Source organism: Amphiura filiformis, chromosome 17, assembly GCF_039555335.1.
Source record: "Amphiura filiformis chromosome 17, Afil_fr2py, whole genome shotgun sequence".
Taxonomy (NCBI): domain Eukaryota; kingdom Metazoa; phylum Echinodermata; class Ophiuroidea; order Amphilepidida; family Amphiuridae; genus Amphiura; species Amphiura filiformis.
The window spans coordinates 2,705,596-2,732,393 of NC_092644.1; the positions used below are offsets into that span (position 1 = coordinate 2,705,596).

At 35.6% G+C, this 26,798-nt stretch overlaps 1 protein-coding gene across 2 annotated transcripts in view; it reads right to left on the reverse strand.

The window, feature by feature from the left end:
* LOC140136796 (uncharacterized) overlaps window positions 1-26,798 on the reverse strand; it is a 130,620-nt gene that overhangs the window by 12,000 nt on the left and 91,822 nt on the right. For both annotated transcript variants that reach the window (XM_072158394.1, XM_072158393.1), the window contains exons 6-10: window positions 15,342-15,457; window positions 13,212-13,367; window positions 10,121-10,229; window positions 7,399-7,472; window positions 2,105-2,157 (exon numbers count right to left, since the gene is read on the reverse strand). In XM_072158394.1, the coding sequence (XP_072014495.1) occupies window positions 2,105-2,157; window positions 7,399-7,472; window positions 10,121-10,229; window positions 13,212-13,367; window positions 15,342-15,457 (508 nt within the window). The remainder of the gene's footprint in view (window positions 1-2,104; window positions 2,158-7,398; window positions 7,473-10,120; window positions 10,230-13,211; window positions 13,368-15,341; window positions 15,458-26,798) is intronic.

Genomic DNA, 26,798 nt, shown 5'->3' on the forward strand with positions numbered 1-26,798 from the left:
AGAGTGGATTTTGACTCATCTTTCACACACAAGGAAGAACAGTCTGTTGGCAATAAAATGCTGGGTCAAACTCATTTTTGTAAAAAATTGGAGTTGGGCCCTTCTTCCACTCAGGTATTCAATTGTGAAATGATATCGTAGAGGTATTTTAAATGAATCCAAAACTTGAAGAAGCATTATTACCAGGAATGAAGTTAAACATTTAAGAAAGAAATTAATTACATTTATCAAAAAATGAAAAAGGTTTTTTTTAAATCACATGATTTAAATCGCGATTTAAATCAAGCAACCCTGGCAACATGGATGTGCTGTTTTCATATATATATATGCAATTTTTGTCTAGATCACTTCATTAGAGACGAGGCCAGGGCCGTGACACTCGTATTCAATCCCTGTTCAAAAATTGAAGTCACTTCGGCAGTTTGATTGACGGTTGCTAGGGAGTTTGGTACCATCGGAATGTTGATTGACAGTTTTGGGTAGTTTGGTACCCTAAATTTGTCCAAGATGGCGCCCATCGACTGCCAATTTTTCGGACCCCTTCCAGCAAAAATACAGCCTTATTTAGCCAGTCTCGTCATAGGGTCCTCGAACAGAATATTTTCCTAGCATATTGAGCTAACTCCTCAGCTATTTGGTTTTTCACGATATGATAGTAATAGAAAGATTCGACCAAATGTTCGCCGTTTTTAGCCATTTAATTTTTTTTGTAACGATGATGTAAACATTGCATCATCTCTTCCACAGGTTATACACTCATACACGTACAGGGTACTATGCCATCACATGCATTATCGCGCATAGGCTGAATGACTGACTTCATTTGCGCAAACGAGTGGCTTATCCTATAGTATATTAGTACTCGAGAATCCTTGACGAGGCTAGCAATGGGCTATTCCACTTAAAATCTATCATACCCGTGTGGAAGATTTAAGAAGAACCTTGCACAGAGGGAGTATGTTTATCAAATGGAATTGGTTTGAGTTAATAATTTTGCTCATATATTTTTACCCCTACTCCCCCTGTATTATGGCTTTATCTATATGTGCCACAACTGGAGTGAGTATTTCAAATGCTACCCAATTGTCTATTCTATTTGAAATCAATACTCCCTCTGTTTAGACTTTATCTTAATTTCCACAGGATGAGTGTGCATTTCAAATGGAATATCCCAATGTGACATGATACATTACGTCACTGGGCGGGAAAAACCTCATATGTGACACGATCTGGTCCATGGGGGCCAAAGGCGGCAAATTTGAAACTGAGATAAAGGTGAAAATATGGAGTCAAAAACAATAAAATACATAAGAAAAGAGACATCAAAAAACTTCATAACTTTAGAACCAAGTATGCTAGACCTTAGGTGTTTTCAGTAAATGATAGCCTATTGTCTGTATAATGTAATAATTATGGTAACTCAATTTTCAAAAATGCCTCCTTTGGCCCCCATGGACCAGATCATGTCACATATGTACTTTTTGCCCTTGAACATGGATGAAGCAAACCCTTCAATATAAAGTCTACACCTACAAGGCTTTATCCATGTTCAAGGGCTAAAAGTACATATGAGGTTTTTCCTGCATGTACTTTTGGCCCTTGAACATGGATGAAGCAAACCCTTCAATATAAAGTCTACACCTACAAGGCTTTATCCATGTTCAAGGGCCAAAAGTACATATGAGGTTTTTCTGCATGTACTTTTGGCCCTTGAACATGGATGAAGCAACATCTTCAATATAAAGTCTACACCTACAAGGCTTTATCCATGTTCAAGGGCCAAAAGTACATATGAGGTTTTTCCCGCCCAGTGACGATTATATGGGTGGTCTGATTGCAACACATGATATTTTCTACTTCATACTGAAACACATCACCTAAATCTTATTTCAAGTTTTGATTTAAATTACTCCAGCAATTTCGATTCTAATAACAAAAATGTTTATCACAGTGGCCCACAGAACAGTACAAAACTTCTGGGTGGTAAATAAGCACCAAACTATAACATTTTTGTCCATAGCACCTAAACTAAACATATTCCATGTAAATCAAGTCATGCCTTTAATTTGTTGTGTTTTTTGTCAGAATTTCCAAACTGACTTACCATTAACTGTTAAGCTCTTTTGTTTGTTTGATTCTTGAAGTGCAGCATCTTTCCTGTAAGAAAATAAAACAACAATTCATAAATAATCCTGTCAATGAACTAACAGGGTCACTTTTAGGGGTGTGATTTTCGGGTAATTTTGTACCCGGGTACCCGCACATTTTTTCGGCGGGTAACCGGGTACCAAATTGCAACAAAAAAAAAATTGTGTTTTTAATATATGAAAATTGATAGATAGTTTTCATGTCATACTCTATTAATGATATCAAAATGCATTCAAATTCAATGCACTTTGATATCATTAATAGAGTATGACATGAAAACTGTGTATCAATTTTCATATTAAAAACACAAAACAATGTGCAAAATTCAATTTATTTTTTTTAGGTCAACCATGAATGATCCTAGCATTTAGGTCTAGGTCCAGAGACACTACAAAACCAAACAAGAGCACCAATGGCGCTGTGGCTCTACGCTTTTTTTGTGGGAAAGCAATTGTTCTTGGAGTCGAATGCGCAACAGGTTGGTAGCTGTATGGAAAGGTTGGGTAGGTCGGCCAATTTTTTTAAACCTTCAGTTTGAAAAAATTCCCCACAAATATTCAATACGGTCCTTGAAACTTGATGCGGGGGTCAATCTTCCTCCGCCGCATTATTATTTTTTGCCGCATTACTATTAGTTGCAAAATCTGAAAATAATTCATTATTGTGCAAATTACTACTGAACCAGCAAGAATAATTTGTTCTGCAAAATTTTAAAATCCCTTTTTTAGTATTTTTAGTTTTCAACAACTATAGAAAGCCTTGGCAACTATTAGAATTCATCTAAATTGACCTCAGACGACCCCAAAATGACCTCCCAAAAATTTGGCTCTAAATGGTGACCTCAGATGACCCCAAATGACCTTCCAAAATTTGACTTCAAATGTTGACTGTACCCACCAAGTTTCATGCCCATACGACAGTTTTTAGTAATTTGACCTCAGGTGACCCCTGGCTGACTCCGAAATGAGCTTCCAAAGATTTGACTCTAAATGTTGACTGTACCCACCAAGTTTCATGCCCATACGACAGTTTTGCTAATTTGACTTCAGATGACCTCTGGTGACCGTGACCCACTAACCAATACAAACTTGTTCTGCCTGGGGTCAAGATGCACCCACCAAGTTCGAGGAACATGCGACCCCACAAAATTTGGCTCCAAATGTTGACTGTATCCAGTTTCATGTTCATACAACAGTTTTTTAGTAATATGACCTCAGATGACCCCTGGGTGACCCCAAAATGACCTTCCCAAAATTTTGATTCCAAATGTTGACTGTACCCACCAAGTTTCATGTCCATACGACAGTTTTTAGTAATTTGACCTCAGATGACCCCTAGGTGACCCCGGATGACCTCAAAATGACCTTCCCAAAATTTGACTCCAAAGGTTGACTGTACCCACCTAGTTTCATGCCCATACGACAATTTTTAGTATCTTCCCAAAATTTGACTTTAAATGTTGACTGTACCCACCAAGTTTCATGCCCATACGAGTTTTTAGTAATTTGACCTCAGATGACCCCTGGGTGACCCCGGATGACCTTCCCAAAATTTGACTCCAAATGTTGACTGTAACCAGTTTCATGCCCCTACAACAGTTTTTGCAAATTTGACCTCAGATGACCCCTGGATGACCTCAGGTGACCTTGACCCACTAACCAATACAAACTCATGCTGGGGTCAAGATGCACCTAGTACCAGGGATCTATACGATGATTTTGTTTTTTGGGTGGATCACCGCATTTTACACATAAAATACACGTAACCCACACACAACACAATTGAATAACAGACCGGTACTGCACAGTGCCGCTAGTTACCAGTTGTTCTCATTTATGTAATCAGCAATTGGAGCCTACAAAATCTGGTGCATTTATAGTGTACGGTACTAACATGTGATGTGATATCGGGAATTGACACAAATTTTACGGTAACAAAATCAGTCATACCCAGAAAGGATAAGATTCGAATCGAGAAACTATTGTATGTGACATGGTGTACTAAAGATGCATCCACCCACCAAGTTTGAGGAACATGCTTCCCTACTATGCTAGTCTGAGGTGCTCTGACGATAACACTCCGATCGCCATGCAATCTAAGTTTTGTAGGCCAGTGGGACAACGGAATCACTACGTGAACGAGCTACTACTACATAGTCTCTGAGAAAAGAGGCAGACACAGATAAACAAACAGATAGGTAATTAAATAGTGATGATCAGTTGAGTTGTAGCAACTACAAATTTCGAACGTTTGTCAGGGGGTCAAACCCCCACCATTTATATTTCCCCCACACTTTTTAGACAGACACCTTTTTATCAAAAATTGAACCCCCACCCTTATGCAGTGTTTGTGACCAAAGCTTACAGCATTACTTATCAAATTCGGAAGACTGAACATCGGCGCTATCACTGTTTCATACAGTCACTTCCGGGTCCATTTTAGCACTATCTGCGCCATCAATCCATTTCAGAATCCGAATTGATGCAGAATTTATCCTCATCTATCAAACACTCATGATTTTCTTATTCATCTGAAACATCTTTCAAAAGATACGACTTTAGATTGTTTACAGCATTACTTTATCAAATTCGGAAGACTGAACATCGGTAGCGCCGTTTCCTTCATACATGCAGTCACTTCCGGGTCCATTTTTATCATTATCTGCGCCATCAATCCATTTCAGAATCCGAATTGATGCAGAATTTATCCTCATCTATCAAACACTCGTGATTTTCTTATTCATCTGAAACATTTGCGACATATTAAATGTTGGCAAAACTGCATCAATGCAACTGCATCGAAAAGATACGACTTTAGATTGTTTATCATAAACACATGGGCAAATTGTAAAGGGCTGAGATACCTGTGAGATCCTGAATACATGAAAACGTCAGTCTATACTCTCTACACGGCCGCTGTGGTTCGGATCGCTCCACTTCTAGTGTGAGCGAGCGGGCCAAAGCGGCTGATGTAGAGACTGAAAATTATATTCATTCATAAAACTCACGGCGCGTCGATTCTACTACGGGTGACGTCGTATGAATTGAAAACATCAGCAAATTAATTTTTGACATTTTCTTTCCAGATTTATGAAGAAAATATGAATGTTTTTCAACAGATCATCAAATTACTTTATTATATTTTTTTTCAATTGGTAGCGTTACCCACACACTCTTTATAATTATATATTGCTCCCACGCTTTTTAGAAACCCACCCTTTATTCCATAAAATTGTAATTTTTACAGATTTTCAGAATTCCCAACCCACGCTGTAGAAAGCGTGCCAGACAAACAATGATAATGAATAGCCAGATGTGACCTTCGCTGTCGAGACGTTGTTTTCAGGGTTGTCAAACCCGCGATTTGGTAACCCAATTAGGCGACTTTTGAAGATTTTCCCCGGGACAATTTCCTGCCCCATAGAATGCAAAGGGTAAAGAAAAAAAATTGGGCGACTTTTCGATTATTTGACCTGCGATTCGGGCTGAATTTTTTTGGCAACCCTGGTTATTTAGCGTTCATTTAACTAAATTACTACGCCGCTGGTCTCTAAATATTTTGAAGTGTTGTCCCATGGTAACAAAACTCCGAGAACTCAATAAACAATCTGGACAAAGGAATCATCCAATCACGCTTTCTATCCATGTGAAATCACCGCAAAAATTCATGATAAAAGGTCACTTTCCCAAAGAAAAATAGTGCAATCCGTCAATTCCCGCCATGATCTCACAACTTAAATTACTCAGACCAAAATAATCTCTAGCGCATACAGGGAACCAAGCAAAACGATAGAAATGACTTGTTTCTCATGACGACTTTTGACTTTTCTCACTTCAAAATAAGTACTTTCCCCACCCCAAATTCACTTCTAAAGGAGTGCAATCGATTGCTAAATAACTAAGCAAACCTTGGAACGTAATTTCAAAGCCAAATATCATAAACAAAAGAAACCTTAGCATAAAAACCAAGAACGCAAGTGGCCAAAATATGTAGCAAAAATACAGTCCTTACTGACTGCAATGACTCAGGCTCACCTAGCTACGCTAAGAGCCAAAAAAAAGACTTCTTTTTTTTTTTTTTTTTTCGGTACCGGGCAGGGAATTTCCTGCCCGGTAATAGGATTATCGGGCGGGACTCAAATTCCCGGGACTCACTCACACCCTTAGTCACTTTTCATTTTCAAGTATCATTTTCATCCTTAGATGTTTGTAGGCTCCCGTCTTGTCTCATACCTGTTATATTGTAACAACTACATGCATTGTGACATGATCACGTGTTGACCATGCTCGAAAATTAATTTTTACATGTTTCTAAAGAGGATATTTTGAGCTTTCAAAAACAAAAAATGTTGATATTTCTTTTTTTTTGGAAAGTTATGTCAATCGATGAAAAAAATAAAACACTTTCTTTGCCAGTATCTCAAAATCAATATGTGACGTGATCAAGGGGAATGAGTCACGTGTTGACCATGGTCGAAAATTAATTTTTACATGATTCTAAAGAGGATATTTAGAGCTTTCAGAAACAAAAAATGTTGATATGACTTTTCTTTGCAAAGTTACATCAATTTATCAATCGATGAAAAAATATAAAACAAATAATTTGAATACTTTCTTTGCCAGTATCTCAAAATCAATATGTGACTGGACACTACGAATCAGCCGTAAAGTCGGCCCCAGTCAATTTTCTTTCGTGTTTAGAAAATATATATCATAAGTTTTAAGATAGTTTATCATTTGACTTCAAACGATATCCTGAAGCGGGGTTATGGTTTGTTGAACTCTGCTCCTTCAACAAAATGGTAACTTTTTTCGGTTCTACATGTGTCTCTTTTTCCACATTGCTGGTAATAATGTCATAATTGGCGGTCATTTCAAATCATCCCCAAGTCAACAAGGTTCAGGAATGTCCTCTCATTGTTATTGTTGGTTATACATACCTAGACAAAATACAATGCAATTGTAACCCACCACTTGAACAGGATTTAGCCAAAGCAAACAAAGACTAGAGCTATTTAATGATCCTATATATAGAAGATTATTATCCTCTTCAGCAATAGGATTATTGATTGGTTTAAACGCTATCAAATGAGAAACATTTCGCGCCTAATTGAGACACCTATGAATACGAACTTCACACACATTTTGCATGGTATCTCAGAATACAATTTGCCGAGTTTATGGCTCATTCGTAGTGTCCACTCACATATTAGCAACATGTGACTCATTTGATTGTGTCACATATTCTTACCTATCATGACCCAATAATTGGTGTAAATCAGCCAGGTTCATCTGAGCCGTGAGCTCCCCTGTCTTGTCTCGTACCTGTTATTAGACAATATGCAGAAAAACAGCTTAGCACAACAGGTCAGTTCATAGAAAACTATGTCATGTCATCAAAACTGGTTAAGGGGGTACTACACCCCTGGCCAATTTTGTGCCTATTTTTGTATTTTTCTCAAAAATTATAGCGCATTGCTGACAAGCAAGATATGTATATTATAGGGGCAAGATCTATAACTACTGCATTAAAAATTCAGCAACTCAAGTAATATAGTTATTGATTATTAATCAAATATTGGTTTTTCCTCATTTTGACTGTAACTCCACAACTGTTGTCTGTGCTGAAATAAAATTTCCAATGCATTAGTTGTAGTCCTTGCCCCTATAATATACATATCTTACTTGGCACCAATGCGCTATGATTTTTGAGAAAAATGCAAAAATAGGCACAATATTGGACAGGGGTGAAGTACCCCCTTTAGGAGTTATGACACAGTTTTTATTTTTTAACTTTTTTTGTCTTTCAAATTAGCTTGCGAGGGAGGAGGATATTTTTTTCTTTAATTACTTCACAACAGAACATAACATGAAATGCAAATAGAATTATAAATACCTTAATATTTCTACTTGCATAAAAAATAAAAAAACAAAACATTTAACACATAAGTTTACACAACCATCAAACGAAAATTATTACAAACAACTTTTCCTGCCATCTTTTGGACAGAACATCTTAAAAGGGTTCCTATTTCTTTTTGAATGAAGGAGACAGCTTTTAAAATCATTAAGGTGGTACTACACCCCTGGTCAATTTTATACCTATTTTTGCATCTTTCTCATAAATTAAAGTGCATTGGTGACAAGTAAGATATGTATATTATAAGGGCAAGGACTAACAACTACTGCACTGAAAATTATATTTCAGCAGAGACAAGTTGTGGAATTACAGTCAAAAATGAGGGAAAACCAATATTTGATCAATAAATCAATATCTACTTGTTTTGAGTCACTGAAATTTCAGTGTAGTAACTGCGAGTCCTTGCCCCTATAATATACATAACTTTTGTTACCAGTGTTTTATTACTTTTTGAGAAAAATGCAAAAATAGTCCCAGATTTATCAAGAGGTGTAGTACCACCTTAAAGATAGGGTTAATTTCTTTAAGGGTTAATTTCTTTAAGGGTTAATTTCTTTAAGGGTTAATTTCTTTAACCCTACATCGTACATATTTTAAAACGAAAAAGAAAACCCTATTCTACATGGGGGACTGACTCTTGAAGGTCGGTCGGTCGGTTGGTCGGTCGGTAGGGATGTTATTTTTTAACTCTTCATTATTTACGATGTAGGCCTTGTTTTAACTAGAGCGATAACCGCACCATAGCTGAACCATGTGGCTTCGGCAGTATATTGTGGTAGGCCTATACCACTGTCACCCAGTCTGTAACGGACATAATCACCAAATGCCACGAAGGTATGCACGAGGTAAGTTAGGCGGATGACTGTGACGATCTGATTCTGATCAAGCAGCAATACTGTGCTGGATAGTATTAATTTGAATAAGACTGTTTCATTAATTGCCTTTTCAATATACCTTGATCGTGGGAAGCTGGCATTTTGAAAACTTGACTTTTGACCTGGTATGACCCCCTTAATGACCTTAAATGAATTTTAAAATATTAAAAACATGTTAAGAATGTCATAAGGATCATTGCATTTAAATTTCAGCTCAATTGAAGCATTTTGAAAACTTGACCTTTGACCCTTTTATTGCCCCTTAATGACCTTAAATGAATTTTAAAATATATTTTAAATGTTTAGAATGTCATAAGGACCATTGCATTTATATTTCAGCTCAATTGGAGCATTTTGAAAAATGTGACCTTAGACCCCTTAAAGACCCCTAAATGAATTTAAATAAATTTTAAAATATTTTCAAAATGTTTAGAATGTCATAAGGATTATTGCATATAAATTTCAGCTCAATTGGAGCATTTTGAAAAACTTGACCTTTGACCCCTTTATGACCCCTTAATGGAATTTTAAAATATTTTATAAATGTTTAGAATGTCATAAGGATCATTGCATTTAAATTTCAGCTCAATTGGAGCATTTTGAAGAACTTGACCTTTGACCCGTTTATGACCCCTTAATGACCTTAAATAAATTTTAAAATGTTTTAAACATGTTTAGAATGTCATAAGGATCATTGCATTCAAATTTAAGCTCAATCGAGCATTTTCGGGTTAAAATGACCTTTTTGACCCCTGTGACCCCTGGATGACCTCTGACGTTTGGAAATATTTTTATTATATTCTTTATGTTTTCCTCTTTCATATGACACCACTCATGGGGTCATACCTTCGTGGCATTTTGAGATATGTCCATTTCAGACCAAATGTTTAGTTAGTAACCTAGTGAGCTAGTAACCTAGGAACCTAGTAACATACACTAATATAGGCTGATACCATTTCATGGTTCAGCAAAAATCACCAATAGAAGCATTTTCATCACTTTGGTGGTAGTATATGAATTACATTTAATCAAATAATCAAGATATTTGAAGAAAAAGGTTTTCTGAAATTTTCACAATTTTGTGTCAGAATTCATTTGCGCAGAAATTTGTTAGGGGTCGTTAGAGCCGGTCGAACAGGGTTTTCATTGCCTTGGTAACAAGTTTTTACCATCCTTACCTCTCTTGATATCTGTAAATGCGATGTGGCGTAGTGTAAAGCCTTCTCATGATTCCCAAGTGATGTGTGTGCATTGCCTAAACTCCAACATGCACGACCTTCACCAACCCTGCAAGACAGGAAAATACATAACAATATCTGTCAAAACGACTGGTTTACACCCCGGTTTCCATATGTTCTGTTAGTGATGTGTGCGCATTGCCAAAACTCCAACAACAACAACAACAACAACAACAACAACAACAACAACAACAACAACAACAAAAATCTTAGTCATCTCATGATTCCCAAGTGATGTGTGTGCAATGCCTAAACTCCAAAATGCACAAACTTGAAGACAAGACAAAAAATACATAGTAATATCTGTCAAAAACAGTGGTTTACATTACGGTTTTCTTTATGCTTCTATTTTGTGATTTGTGTGCATTGGCTAAACTCCAAGTCTCCAACATGCACGATCCTCACCAACCCTACAAGACAAAAAACATAAAAAGTCCCACAGAAATATTGGCTTTGACAATACAGTTTTCTTATGCTTTCAGTAATGTGTGTGCATTGCCTGAACTCCAACAAGCACAATTCACCAACCCTGCAAGATTAAACAAGACACAAAAATATCTGTCACAAAGTATGATTTACACTAGGATTTTCCATTTGTGATGAATGTGCCTTGCCAAAGAAAACAACAAAAAATAACAACAACAACAATAACAACAACAACAACCAAACAAACACAAACATATTGTGGCTTTTAAACACACAGTGTACTGGGACAGCCATTAGAAATTTTTGATGATGTATGAGAACAAATTGACCAATTTATTCTAATAAATCAACTCCTTGAACAGTAACAGCAGTTACACAATTTACTTTTGCTCCGGAAATCTGTCTGGACATTTATATGACAGAAAATGGGCTGTTCCACTTAAAACCCACACTACCCATGTGAAAGATTTTGGAAATATCTGCCACAGGGGAGTATGAATTTCAAATGGAATGAACACATTAGGCAGCTCCATTTGAATTTCATACACCCTCTGAGAAAGATTCATTCTGAATCTTCCACAGAGGGAGGGTGAGTTTCAAATAGAATTATTTTTAAAATGTGCTAAATCCATTTGAAATTCCTAATCCCCCTGTGGAAGATATTTCAAAAATCTTCTACAGGGGGAGTGTGGATTTTAGAAGGAATAGCCTAATGCCCAACTTGTGGCATGAGATGGAGGTGAAACTCATCCCCTCTAATCTAGTGTATTAGGAATTCATTTCATACAGAAATCTGTTTGCACCTTTTAACTCTCTCCGCGCTGGTGTCGACTGCAGACGACAAGTTAAAAAAAATCAAAAATTCAAAAAATTTCAGAATTGTAAATTTTCATGACCATATTTGGAATCATTATGAAAAATGCATTAAAATGAGTACAAACAAGCCTAGTATTGAGTGAATGTTCTTAGTCATCCAGTAGTTTCAAACAGAGTTTTTGCAACTATTGCGACGTTGCGTCTGGAACCACCAGACTTCATCAGGCAACTGACCCGTTGGACTAGTATTGGATCAGTGGTTCTTAAAATAGTTCTTAATATTTTGAGAAAATATCTCAAAACTTGGGACTTTTTATAATATGGATAGCACGAAGAGCATTAACAGTCTACAGCTCATGCTACCATGAGTGGGTGGATGCTATGAGTCTCATCCCCTATAATCCAGTGTATCAGTGGGATTAAATATGCTGATACATATTCTGGTTACCATCACTTTATTAAAACCTCCCACTGGGTACACAATGTAACTAGGATTGCATAACTGTTTTAAGCAGTCAACACCAAATAGTCACAACAAGTCGACTAATTATGACTATTTAGACTTTTTGATTTCATTTTCAGCCTATTTTACAAGTCTATCTCAAATGACTTTGAACACCACTATTACATGAAAGTTCTTATTGTGTAGTGAGGGCCAAAGTTTGGTTGCAATAGGATTATGTTAATCACAGATGGACAGAAGCACAGACACACATACATGTAGACCACAGAATTAAAACCAGAGAACCAGGACTCGATCGCCATCTTGATACAGGCATGGAGCAAAAATTGGGGTATTCGGTTTCCCTCGAATGCGCCGAGGCATTCGTTGTCATGCAAGCGACATGGATGATGGGCGCATTTGAGAGACGACTTGACGCGACCTGCACGCGAGTACCAAGACGCTTCAGATGAGACGCAGAATTGTTTTCGTTTATCTCCGCGCACCATCGGCAAGGACCCGAATACCCCCCAATTTTCTCCCCATAGCTGACGGCTCGATTGTATGTGGCGGTATAGGGAGTCCCGGTTCTCCTTCTCTAATTCTGTGATGTAGACAGACAAATGACTTGTGATCCCATGAGGTCTTTTCCTACGGAGACCTAAAATGAAACAATCTACATGCTGTGTCATCACAAGTGGGAGGGGGTGGATCTGATTGTCCTCTATAATCCAATGTATCATGTTGAACTAAATATGATGACACCTATCCTAGTTAACATGCACCTTTATGTATGTCTGTAATTTATATAAGCCCACACTGCAGTTTGAAACATCCCACCTGTAGACATGTAATAATCTGCTATATAGATTTCAACTTGAGCTGTGATGGGATTTTTTTCTTAGCTTTTTTCCAGAAACTTGCAGACACTCTGCTTTAAAATTCAAAATTTTCAGCCAAATTTAACACAAGTTGTCAAATTTTTACAACTTTCCCCAAAATTTCGGGGAAATTTCAAATTTTTTGGGTACAAGGAGGCAAAATTGGGTTATTCTAACAAAAAAAAATTTTTGAAAATTTTGAAAAAAGACCCATCCCATATACCAAATTGGCCTAGAAAAAGGGGTTATTGATATACCAGAAGGTCGAAAATGCTACCCATGTTTGTGGCACGTCCCCGTATGGCCATTTGTACTGAATACTCCCCGGGTACATTCATAAAATGTCCTTTTAATATGTTGGGTACAATAACCTCAAGCTCCAAAACTTGAGGTCAACATTTGATTAATGTGGGTTATTGAACTATGTCAGTAGGTATGAGGCCATTGTGGCTCACTGTTTTCTTACCTATCATTGAGTTGCTGTGCAATCCTGAGATGTCTACTATGGTATTCTATCGCCTTCTCATAATCTCGTAATAATGTGTAAGTGTTGCCAAGACTATAGCATGCCTGTGCCTCGATGGCCGAGTCTCCTATCTGACGAGCTATCTGAAGTGTTTTTCTGGGGAGAAACAAAAACATGTGTGCATTGTAAATTGTAATGTATTGTCTTGCAAAAACGTTGCAAAATGTGCAATATTTAATTTTAAGAACCATGAGAAATTTGTAACATTTTTATGATGATGATGATAATATTGATGACAATGATGATGATGACGGCTGGACAAAAATGCGTTTCCGGTCATCACATCGACATTTTTGCAACCCTGCCGACCGAAATATTTTTGAGTGCTGGAACCAAAATAGTTTTGTTGGAATCCAGCTTCCTCAACTCACAAATATTTTTAGCTTCTGTAACATGTAAAAACTTTTTTTTAAAGAGATTCATCAGGAATACAATTATTCAGATATGTTGATGATATTTCTTTCATAATTAGAGGTTAATGTCATCAGTTATTTTTAGTATAAAGTGAAAATTGAGAAAGGCAACAGACTGGATTGCCAAAACTGTATGGAAAACATGTTGAGTTTTTTCTTGGAATTACCGTGATTCGTCCGAGTATAGTCCCACGCTCGAGTATAGTCCCACCCCCATTTTTCAAAAAATTCCAGAAATTGTAAAAAGGGGGGTTTTTTTTTCGGTTTTGGAGTGTCCCTGGACCTAGACCTGACTGCTAGGGTCATTCATGGTTGACCTAAAAAAAAATTAAAAAAAAAAAAATTCAAGATATTTTTTATTTTTAATATGAAAATTGATACTTTGTTTTCATGTCATTCTCTATTAATGATATCAAAATGCATTCAAATTCAATGCATTTTGAAATCATCAATAGAGTATGACATGAATACAAATTATCAATTTTCATATTTAAAATACAAAATATCTTGAAATTTTTTATTTATTTTTTAGGTCAACCATGAATGATCCTAGCATTCAGGTCTAGGTCCAGGACACTCAAAACCAAAAAAAAAACTTAAAACTTCTTTTTTTTTTTTTTTGAAATTGAGTATAATCCCACCCCCAATTGTGAAAAATGTTCACCTAAAAAACGGGTGGGACTATACTCGGACCAATACGGTATAAGTATGAAAAACTTTGAAATGTTAAAACTTGCTGTAATTACTTCCTTGTATAGCCATAAGCGAACAAACACCAACTACCATATTTGTAAATTGTATGATTAAGCATATTGTAATTGGTAAAAAGCAGGTTGGCTATCCAATTTTTAAATGCAAAAATGAAAAATAAAGAAATATTGAAATCAAACAAATTGGAAAGTGATGATTATGAATGATACTATTGATTTTGCATCTGTTAAATGTACAGCAAGCCAAAAAATTAAGGTACCAGTTATGTTCACCCCCTGTATATCCTATACTATTAGGCAGATATGTCATAATTGGAACCAACAGCCAATAGCTGCATCCTTTAGCTCGAATTTAAGACCTCATTTGTTGAAATTGTTCTAGAAATAAACACACAAGGATCCAAATACCCAAGGAAGATGGCAATTTAAAAGTTGCAGTTGGCTCCATTGCAAGCCCTATTGATTTGTACACAAAGCAAGCGAACAAGAGAACTAGCACAGTGCTTCCATTGATTAGCACGCTAAAACTAGTGCCGTGCTTCATTGATTAGAACACAAAAGTGCAACTTTTGATTTTGTCTCTTCAGTAGGTTTTAGATCACTGTTTCTTTAATTCTCAACCAATTTCAACAAATAAGGTCTTAAATCAGAGCTAAAGAGTACAGGTATTGGCTGCTTGTTTTAATTTTGACATACTTGTGTTTGTTTAGGATATACAGGGGTGAACCCAACTGGTACCTTAATTTTTTGGCTTACCGGGTAATGTATTTGGATATTGTGAAAAATCGCATGGACCTTGGATATTCCTTGGTTCCAAAAGCAAAATGTTTCAATTTCGACATTACACTAAAAACAACTGATGGCATTAAGCTCTAATTATGAAATAAATATCATCAACATCATCAAGGGAATGTGATTTATTACATGATCAAATTTGTAGAACTTACTTATAAAACCCTGTAGCTTTCTCAAAATCCCCTAAGAAGACGTGTGCATTGCCTAAATTACTATGAGCTCTTCTCTCAGCAGCTTTGTCTCCAAATTCTTTGGCTACAGAAAGGCGCTGCAATAAATAAGAAAGAAAAAAGAGAGTTTTAGCAATATATTCAGACAAACAATTGGGTCAAACGCTCAATGCATTCAAAAAACAAATCTGCCATCGTATGATCCACTCAAGCTAAAGCAGTATCGTATTTGCTTATAAATGTCTTTGACTCTGGTGCAAGAGGCCCTGGATTCGATTCCATTTCTGGTGAAAGCCAGTGGCGGCGCCAGGAATTTTTTCTGGGGGGGCATTGAAGGGGCAATGTGAATTTTTTTTTTTGGGGGGGGGCAAAATCAACGACTTTTGCAAAATTACCGTAAAAGGTGAAATTTTCGTAATTTTGTGTTTTTACTGGGGGGAGGGGCAAGAGTTCCGACTACCCCTCATGCCCCCCATGGTGCCCCACTGCTGGAAGCAAAAAGCCAGCAATTATCCACTCTCCTTACTACTACTTATAACACAATCTTGCAAATTCTTCACCAAAATGGCATTAATACAGTTAATTTAGATTTGAAATTCATACTCCCTCTGTGAAAAATATTTCCAAAATCTTCCACAGGGGCAGAATGGATTTTAAATGTGCATCATAAGAAAAGTGTCTTAAAGCCTTAATGTACGATTTCCGTCAAATTTTAATTTTGTTATTTTTTTATTCAAAATGTGGAAATTATTATTAGCAGTAACTGCCGGGAAGGGTTGCTGTCCATTTTAAGTTGAAATAACAAGGTAAAGTGAAAGAAACCCCACTGGTTATTTTGACCATTTAACATGCAGGTCTATGGGAGGACATATTATAATTTTTAAATTATGATAATATGTCGAACTTTGCTCTGTTGACCTACAAGACAACAAATTTGGCAGATTCCATTTAGGTGCAAGTTGGGACATGTGTAAACAGTACAAATATGCACAAAAAAATCAGATTTGAAAAAAATTAACCAATTTCATATTATAAGATCGTACATTATGGCTTTAACAGTGCACTAGAATGATGTACACAGTTTGAATAAGCAACAAAAAAAACAAAAAAAGCAAACAAACAAAAACAGTAATTTTGAAATATGATGCATAAGATAGAAATCATGAAAAAAAATGTCCCTCCTTCAAACATCGTAATATGCCCATGCTTGAGATATGCCTTTTTCAGCATATTCTATGGATAATAATAATATTAATATTACAATAATTACAATTGCAAAATTTGGCCTGAGTGAATCAAGCGTTTTTTAAAACAGGTCACATAGTAAAAAGAGTCAGCAAAATTAATCCTACTAGTAGTAGTACTGTATAAGTACCGCGAAAATAACACCTCGCGAATTATATGCAATAATGTATTACAAGTATAGGGACGGATTGGGCAATCAAGAAGATAACATTTGTGAAAATTATCACTTATACAGTATATACCGTATTTAGTCAATAGTCGCCCCCCCTCAAATAAACGCCCCCACCACTTTCTTCAACCAAGACGTTGCAAGAATTCCGATATTTCCAGGCCATCTTGTGTAGTAAGCTTACCAAGTTGCTCACATGGTCGCGAGTAGCAGCAATAAATGGCGAAATCTGCATCCGAACCCGGAAGTGAACCAAAAGTCAGTGTCAAAAGGTCATAGTTCGTCATTTTAGCGTGACTTTTAAGCTTACCTAATGATTTTAACAGGAATTTTCGTGCTAAAAATGACCTCTAATAAACGCCCCCCCCCCCCCTTGGGAAAATGAAATACGGTAGCCTAAACCTGACAGTGGACAATTTTGTCACCCAAAAATGGCCATTCTTCAGCTAAATTGGCCAATAAAAGCCTTTTTACTGCTCCAATGCTAGAATTAGTACAGCTTTTACACTAGAAATGTCTTGATCCAAGATTGTCAATGTTTATTTTCACCCCTAAATATTTTTACACACTTTTTCCGCTAAACCATGGTCAAACCTCGATCCTTGTCTTAACCATCCAGTGGATTGTGAATTTCAAATGGGGTTAACTGAATGGGTGACTCCATTTGAAATCTTCACCCCCTGTGTAGGAGATTAAGGTCATGTCTTCCACAGGGGGTGTAGGGATTTCAAATGGAAAAGCCGAATCGTATGAGTTTTGTCTCCTTTCAACAAGTGATTGTTGCTTTATGTGAACAAATATATGCACTGGGTCAAATTGTATTATCAGATGACGATAAGATAGTGAAATTGTCTTGATCCTTGCAACAAGTCAGCGCTTGCTGCAAATAAAATATGAATTGCGCTATTCTAGTTGAATAGCCGGCCATTGTCAATACCATAATAAGATACAATCCCAGCAGATCACAGGTTGTTGACGAAAATGGCATCTTTGGGATCTATAAATATTAGTAGTAAAACAGGACTGCTATTTTTCATGAATGGTCGCTTCTTACAGAAATCTGAATTATGATGAATCTTTAGTGCATTTTTCACAGAATTTAAAGCATTATTTTTAAAATTGAGCTAATTTTGCCTGTCCCAGGAGCAGACTGCCTGTTTAAAATGACATGTGGGTAGCTAACAGTAACACTTGATTATCATCATACAATGTATAACACATACTGCTATCCTATTTTATGGCTGATTTCATAATCATATCATCATAAAGGATGTTATCCATGGTCTAGCTCGGCTTACTAATCATCCCATAACATACAACTGATCTTTCCTCTAGGGCTTGTTATCGAGACATCTCACTGTACATTTCATGAATTGTTAATCCATTAACAAGACATACAGCCTTAATTGACCCCACAGGGTGCATGGCGCTTACTAATCTCACCTTACCGCATTACGCAGTCAGCGATATGCTCCATAACAATCCTATGGACCTGAATGGATGACTCGCATACGACAAGCCGGGACGACAAGCTGAGATGACTGCTAAAACAAGGCAATGTCAGATCACCATCTGTAAATCTAGGCATCATCTCTACATGCACACACTAGCAGCACACTAGGTAACAACAATTAGAAACTACCCATATAGAATACAACAGATGATAATCAAATCAACGATGTTATGTCTCCGATAATCCAATGAAATGTTAAACATAAATACCCTACATTGATCGGATGCCTTACACAAATCAGATGAAATGCGATGTTGATGACAGGATGGCCAATTGAACCCCCTTCATTTGTTATGTCGATATCCCATCCATTCAATGCGGCAGTGTCGGGCTAGGCAGGCATGCAGACATTCCTCCAGGCTAGTAGAGGAGGATGAACGACGACCTAGCTTCAGAGCAAACCATCTCTAGTTGCAGCCCAACAGCTCAATTGTTTAACACAAAACAATTTTTGTGCGATCAGCGTAAACTTGCATCAAGTAATCCTCACCTCATGAAAATGTCTCGCAACAAATTTTGGCTGTTTCGTTTTGATTCTTGATCCCAACAAATCTTCTAAGCATGTCAATTTAAATTACGCAACTCTTTTTTTACACAATTCAAGATCTATTTAATATGGACGTAGAGACCTTACATTATGCAACTCTAACCGACCAGAGGGTGCTGGTCAGTTTTTCTTATTTAACTTTTCTTTTTCTTTTCCTTTTTTCATTTCAACCCATGCTCACGCACAATTTGCAAATTAAAATTTTTTTTGCAAATTAAAAAGCACATTTTGTCATTGAAAATAAGTACTGAACACCCACATCAGAAAAAAGCTCTGAATGTCAAAGGACCTTATTCAACCTCCTTTAAGGGATAGGGTATGAACGTTTGGACAGTATTTATTGTGGGACATTGGAGCACATCAGACATATCGAATTGCATTCTGAATACGAAGAATGTCCCTCTCTGATATCAAATAATTTTCGCAAATTCGCAATGTAATACACATTTTATGGCAAATGATTAAAAATTGATATTTTTGATATTCAACAGTACTCGAAGTAAACTTTATAAATCTGATGATTTATACTTAAAGTGTATGTAGGCGAGATGAAAAGCCGACGATCAATTGACAATTTTGACCTTTCGTATTGAAGATATGGATTTTTTTCCCAAAACACAAAAAAAAAATTAGGTCTTTTGGGGAAAAAATCCATATCTTCAATATGGAAAGTCAAAATTTTCAATTGATCATCAGCTTTTCCTCCCAGCTACATACACTTTAAGAATACATCATTAAATTTATATAATTTACTTCGAGGATTGTTATATATATCAAAAATGTGAAAAATATCAAATTTTAATAATTTGTCATAAAATTTGTATTATATCGTGAATTTCAAAAATGAAAATTATTTGATATCAGAAAGACATTCTTCAGTATTCAGAATGCAATTCGATATGTCTGATGTGCTCTCATGTCCCACAAAAATACTGTCGAAACGCTCAAAACGCTCATTCCAGATCCCTTAAAGGACCCATATAAGAAAAAAAGCTCTGAATGTCAAAGGACCTTATTCAACATCATTTAAGTACCACCATCCCTAAATATTGCCCCCAGAGCTTTTCTAACTCTTTTTGCATGAAATTGGATGAAAAAATTTTTTAAATCACAGAAAAAAAAGACAAGTTTTTAATGGCTGTACAATTTTTTCTACAGTTCCCATTTCTTTATCATGAATTGCAGCATTATTTTACACACACAATGTCTGGTTTGATTTGAAATAATAAATACCCCATTTAAGAACAAGACACTCAATATTGTTATGTAATTCAACAATTTGCCTTAGAAATCTTATTTGGTTTTTTTCTACACTTACAGCCATATTTTGTTTAGGAGGATATCCTCAATTATTACTATCGAGATATTAGTCAAACAGGTACGCGATGTTCATACTGTACGGTGTTTTGGGGGAAAAAATCAATTATCTCCAATACGAAAGGTCAAAATTTTCAATTGATCGTCGGCTTTTCATGCCACCTACATACACTTTAAGTATAAATCATCAGATTTATAAAGTTTACTTCGAGTACTGTTAAATATCAAAAATATAAATTTTTAATCATTTGCCATAAAATGTATATTTTTACATTGCGAATTTCAAAAAATCAAAATTATTTGATATCGGAAGGACATTCTTCGTATTCTGAAAACAATTCAATATGTCTGATGTGCTCTAATGTCCCACAATAAATACTGTCCAAACGTTCATACCCCACCCCTTAAGGTAATTATTAATTGCTCATTATTTCCTTTATAATGAAACAATTGATCACAGCCCAATATCAATAGAACATTTTGGCACTGCGGATTTAATTTAAAGTGAGAAAGTAGCAAATTAAATTTTAATGTCATTTAACAGAGAAATGTCAAAAAATTGAATAATTATATATTTTGCCATTCTCAATTTTGGATGCGGGCAGGAAACAGTAAACTCAATTTCAAATGTGAAGAGCCTTAAAGCATTTATCAGCTTTGGTTTAGTAATCTAAAATTTCACTTTTGAGGACAGCTGATCTGTTTCAATGTTATGTTTTAAGGTGGCTCTATTGGCTAATGCAAAAATCTAGATTTTCTTTCAATTTAAATATGTTAAAGCTCTTGACTTGTTACAAAACTGAAAATTTGGTTTCAATCGAGAAAATAAAAAATAAAGTTGTTGCCAATTTGTTGATTTCGCGCCATTTTGACAGGTCATATCTTGAGAACCGAATGTCCAATTAAAGTGAAATTTTCAGTTTTGTAATCAGGAGAGCATGGACTTTCACACATTTAAGGTGGCTGTGTACTCTCAGACATGCATGTAGTAAAAGTGCAATAACTTTGTAATTATTCACGCAAAACATATAAAAGTATACATTTTTATGAAGGCAAGACATCAATAAATCTTAATATAGATACAGATTTGGGGTAAAAACAACAATTTTGAAGAAAATCACAAAAAGTGAGTTTTTGGCAATATTTGTTAGGTACATCATAACAAAAAACACTCTTTCCAAAATATTTTATTTTGTTTTTAGCTCAATCTTGAGGCTTCATTCCAAAAACGTTTTTTTTTATTTTTTTGATATTGGCCTTATTTTGTGAGATATTGACCATATAAGGCATCAAATGAACTTTTAAAATTCAAAACGCCTATTTGCACAAAATGATGCCCAAAATCGGAAATAGACCAAAATATAAAAAAAATGAGAAAACCGTTTCTTGAGTCGATCATGCTTTTTACGATGATCATATTTGCTTACCTATAGATGCTGTATTTATTGAGTTATCGTGTACCTAAATCGTCATTTTACCGAGAAAATGAACATTGAAATGATGGCCGTTGAAGTTTAAAGTGGTCACATTTTGCACTTTCATCGAATCTCACAGGAGAATGCGACAGTTTTCGTTTTTGTAACTTATATTACGTGAACATCGGGTAAATCCACAGCCCCTTGAGAAGTTTGAGCGAAATCCATTCATAACTTGATATTTAAATCGGGGAAAGAACTTGAAAAACCCACATTTTATCAGCTAAAACGGAGCCATTTGACCACTAGGTTTTTGTGAAATCAGTGCTTCCGTGGTGTTTCCATAAGATGCGCCACAAGATGCAGATAAGCGTCAGCGTGTCGTCATGTATTTATCGTTAAAATCCTTAAAATATTGCAGTTGGAGTTTACAAATCTGGATTTTCATTCCTTGTATTATTAAAAAACATAACAAGGTACAAACATATCAAAAAAACTCAATTGTGAGAAAGAAACAATGGCTAGAGTACACAGCCGCGTTAAATTAGAAAAAAATTCTATATCCAAAAGTGCTACCTTAATGTATTACTATGGTCACAATTGGTAGATTTATACTTGGGTTGTGATTTTCACTCTCAGACCTGTCTTCTTTCACATTCAATTTGGTGATTTTCATGTGTTTAAAGCCATATTATAACATTTCTGTAAGAATAGATTAGTATTTATTTTCCATAAAATGTTAGCTTTTACTGTCAGATATGTCCCCTTTTAATTTTGAGCCAAACAAGTGAGGTAAAACATAGAAAATTGGAATTTACTACTAGCGCCCATGCATGTTACTCCCGCGGTTGTAATATGGTACGATCCTCGGGGTGTGTGTGTATGTGTATCCCGCACGCTGTGTACGTACTGTGCAGTGTGCATACGTGTTCGACTAATATTTCCATCTTGATTTTTGCAGAGTATCTTTATTGACTAAAGTACATTACAATCGTGTAAAAACCAGAATTCAAAATTTTTTTTTGAGGGCGTTCTCCTCAGCAAATGTTATAATATGGCTTTAAGTTGGACATTTTCAGCCTGAACAAACAGGAAATCTGTGGTCTCAGTCTATAGATCCAGATAATGGAAGGAGAATAAAGTCACTGGTAAAATGCAGAAATGATGTGCCTGATTTAGGCATTTTGTGTCCATTGGCATATTCCAGCAACTATTTGACAGAAAACATAGTCTTAAAATTTTCTTGGTTAGAAAACATAGTGTTGGGATACATACAGTGTACATGGTGTCCTAGAATGATTTATACCATGTTTGAAAAAAATATTAAAATATACAGTCAATAGTGTATCTAATTTTAATAAGTGCAATACAATGACACGCATGTCTCCTACTTATTCTGTGACTTTCATACATGTATGACTACAATAAGAAAGAAATCTCCATATTTGTTGTGATCAATGCATGCATTCTAATATAAGACCAGAAAAGAGTCTTGCCTATATTCATGAATAACATTTTCAGACATGGTAGGTGTATGCCAGTATGCCTGGGAGATCACTTCTCTGTGTTGCTAAGCAGGAGGACATTATTTTGCTTGATTTATACCCCCTCTCCTCCTCGCCAAACTGTAATAGTGGGGACTTCGAAATGTCCCCGCTTGGTAAAAATGTCCCCACTAATACCAGTACACCACAGATGACAGATTCATGAGAGCTTGCTCTTTTATTTCTCTCTCGCTACTCCTGCCCCCCCACCCCCCCCCCCACCCCCACCAAGCATGTATTTCCACTTAATATAACAAAACAGTGAAAATGATCATAACATTTTTTTAGTTACAGCTAAAGGCAGAAAACACTCATAGAATTTTTTTTAAACTAAAAGACATGGACAATAAACCTTATCATTTCTGCAAGTAGTTTTAATGGTTTTAACTCATATTCCTGTCAACACTATAAATTTCAAAGATTTGCAAAATTGTCAAATCATCAGTTGAATGCAAGACGACTGGGCCAGTCCATTTTAAATCCACACTCCCCCTGCAAAAGATTGTATGAATTGGTATGAGCATATATATAGGCAATTCCATTTGAATTTCATTTACCCTCTGAGAAAGATTCAACCTGAATCTTCCACAGAGGGAAGGTGAGTTTCAAAGAGTTGGTAAAATGTGCTAATTCCATTTGAAATTTGTACTCCCCCTGTGGAAGATATTTCTAAAATCTTCCACAGGGGTAGTGTGGATTTTAAATGAAATAGCCCATAGGTGCCTAGTAATAACAAAGCACTTTAACGAATTCAATGCATTCAGCATTTTAATCATGACGTAGATCTATGCACAATTGAAAACAAAACAACAAAACAAAAACCACACACAGGAAATGCCATAAAGTAACTGAAAGCTATTATCTTTCGTCAGTCGCATCACATAGTGGCATAAAGTGATTTTCCGTTTCACATAGTGATGTGTAAGTTTAGAGCTAGCTAAACATCTCTTGTTGTGTCAAGCGCCATTGAGCGCTAAAGGCGGATTAAATTATTATTATTATTATTATTATTATAATTATTATTATTTATTATCTCAAAAAAAGTAATTACCCCTTTAAATAATGGCCATTATTCAAAAATGGGCAATTATATTACAAATATGTAAAATGCGTTGGACGCGTAATTTATTTCTGCACATTTTGACACCTCATTTGATACGATAGCCCAGAAAAAAATAAAGCACCGGTCAATTTGATGTAGTGAGGTCCAGATTTGACTGTTGCACTTACACTTGCACAAAAACACTCAGATACATTTACATATCATATTACACACAGATTTCCTTCCATTAAATACTGAATACAAATCAATAGAATTTACTGCAACTTTCAAATCTTGGGTTACATTGATTTAAGGTGGTACTACACCCCTTGATAAATTTGTGACTATTTTTGCATTTTTCTCAAAAATAATAACACACTGGTATCAAAAGTTATGTATATTATAGGGGCAAGGAATCCAGTTACTACACTGGAATTTCAGTGACTCGAGACAAGCAGTACATGTATATTATTTATGATTTAAGGTACTGTTAGAATGTACCTCATTTCTTAACATTACCAGTTGTGTTCACCCCTGTATATCCTACATAAAAGACAAATATGTCCAAATTAAAACAAGCAGCCAATACCTGTACTCTTTTACTCTGATTTAAGACCTTATTTGTTGAAATTGGTTGAGAATTAAAGAAACCGTGATCTATAACCTAATGAAGAAACAAAATCAAAAGTTGCACTTTTGTGTTCTAATCAATGAAAGCACAACATTAGTTTAACGTTCTAATTAATGGAAGGCGCTAGTTCTCTTGTTCGTGAATGTGAATTGCAACGTGAACTGCAACTTTTAAATTGGCATCTTCCTTTGGTTTTTGGATCGACATGTCTTTATTTCTTGAACAATTTCAACGAATAAGGTCTTAAATTCAACCCAACTGAGATTTTGGTATTAACAGGAAGCTCATATTTTTCTGATTATTACCACAGTGAATTTAAACCCCCCCCCCTCGAGATGTTTTATTTATGAGGTCAACAAAAATGTGGTGAATTGTGGTAACCAAAACCATGTATTATCCTATGGGGTATTGTTATGCATGTTTTTTCTTTTCATATCAAAATCGATGGAGCAACTCAAAATTGTGAAACATATTGTTTAAAATGGTAGGCCTCAATGCAAGATTAAAAAAATAACATGAAAAATATCAGACCATACAATGTGCTCCTTTAACTAAATCAGTTATAGATTACATCAACAACTTATTCTGAAGAAAAATGGTCGCATGTCATGAATTGGTCATCTTTTGTGTAACATGATGTAAAATGAGAAAAATATCACCAATTTTGATTCAATTCAACACAACTTTTAATGAATACATTTTAGACCATTATAAGTATATATTTCTGGAAAGCTTATATTACAAGGATGCCAAATCAACAAAGCATAACATCATAATACAGGGTGGGTGAGAAATATACAGGGTGGAACAACAACAAAATTAGCATCTTTCTTGTCATGGTGAACCCCAAATTTTTCCTTTTCTGAAAGCTATGTAGTTCAAAATAAATATGGATTCAGAAAGGCATTGCATGGGTCCTTCAAACATATAAGGAAGAAAGAGTTTAGTATCCCTTGCGTTAACATACAGGGTGGTCAAAAATTGTAAAATAATTTCACAATTTTTATGACATTTTTCAATCAAAACTTTTTTCCTCCATTTCTGGCACTAAAACTAATAGCATAATTGAATTCCTCATCAAATTTCCTTAAAAATATGTGTTCTTGTGAATAAGTAGGGTGACTCGGGCAAGAGATAGTCCATTTAGAAATGTCGGAGCATAGTATGCACACTTTGTACAGTAACATATAGGGAAAACTGTCTTAATTAGCATTTAATTAGGCAATTAATTGGTTACATCTTTTGTTACAGTTGATATACTATGAGGTAGATCTACAATCCAGGATGATATATGTGCAATTTGAGGTCCATGTTAGTTGTACTTTTCAAGATACAAAGGTTTGAAGTTTGCCATATTTTCACAATTTTGTGTATAACCCTATGGGGCTCTCCCGAACTGGCTCTCCCAAACCGGCTGCTCCATTGACACATCTTACATATTGAGGTATAAATCTCAAAGTACTTGTCCAATTGACTTGGGGTTTTTTGTATTTGACAAAGAACATAATTATCTACAAAATGACACCAAACTTTCTACAATAAATTATACTTTTAGAATAAACCTAACTTGAAGTGTGAAGAAAGCATTTTCATGTTACAGCTGCTCCATTTTTGGGTGACCTATTTGTGACGTGCGACCAAATGCTTTTAGAATAAAAATTCACATTTATTTTTAGCAATATTGATTTTTTCCCCAACAAGGGCCAGTGTTATACTCGATCAATTCATGCGTCAAGGCCACGCTATAAGATCAACCACATGTCAAGTGCATCCACCAACACTATGGACCACAATGGCCTCATCCCCATGGCATAGTTTTATAACCTCAATCAAATAATCATAGTGGACAATTTGACCTCAAGTTGCAGAGTATGAGTTTTTGTACCCAAATTTTCAAAGGTCAGCCAGTGAATGTACAAATGTATTGGGGTTAGAAAGAACTGTGCCCTGATAGATGAGCATGTTGTGGATCCCAGTGCAAGTCAGACGTTCTATGTGACAAATTATTGAAAAATC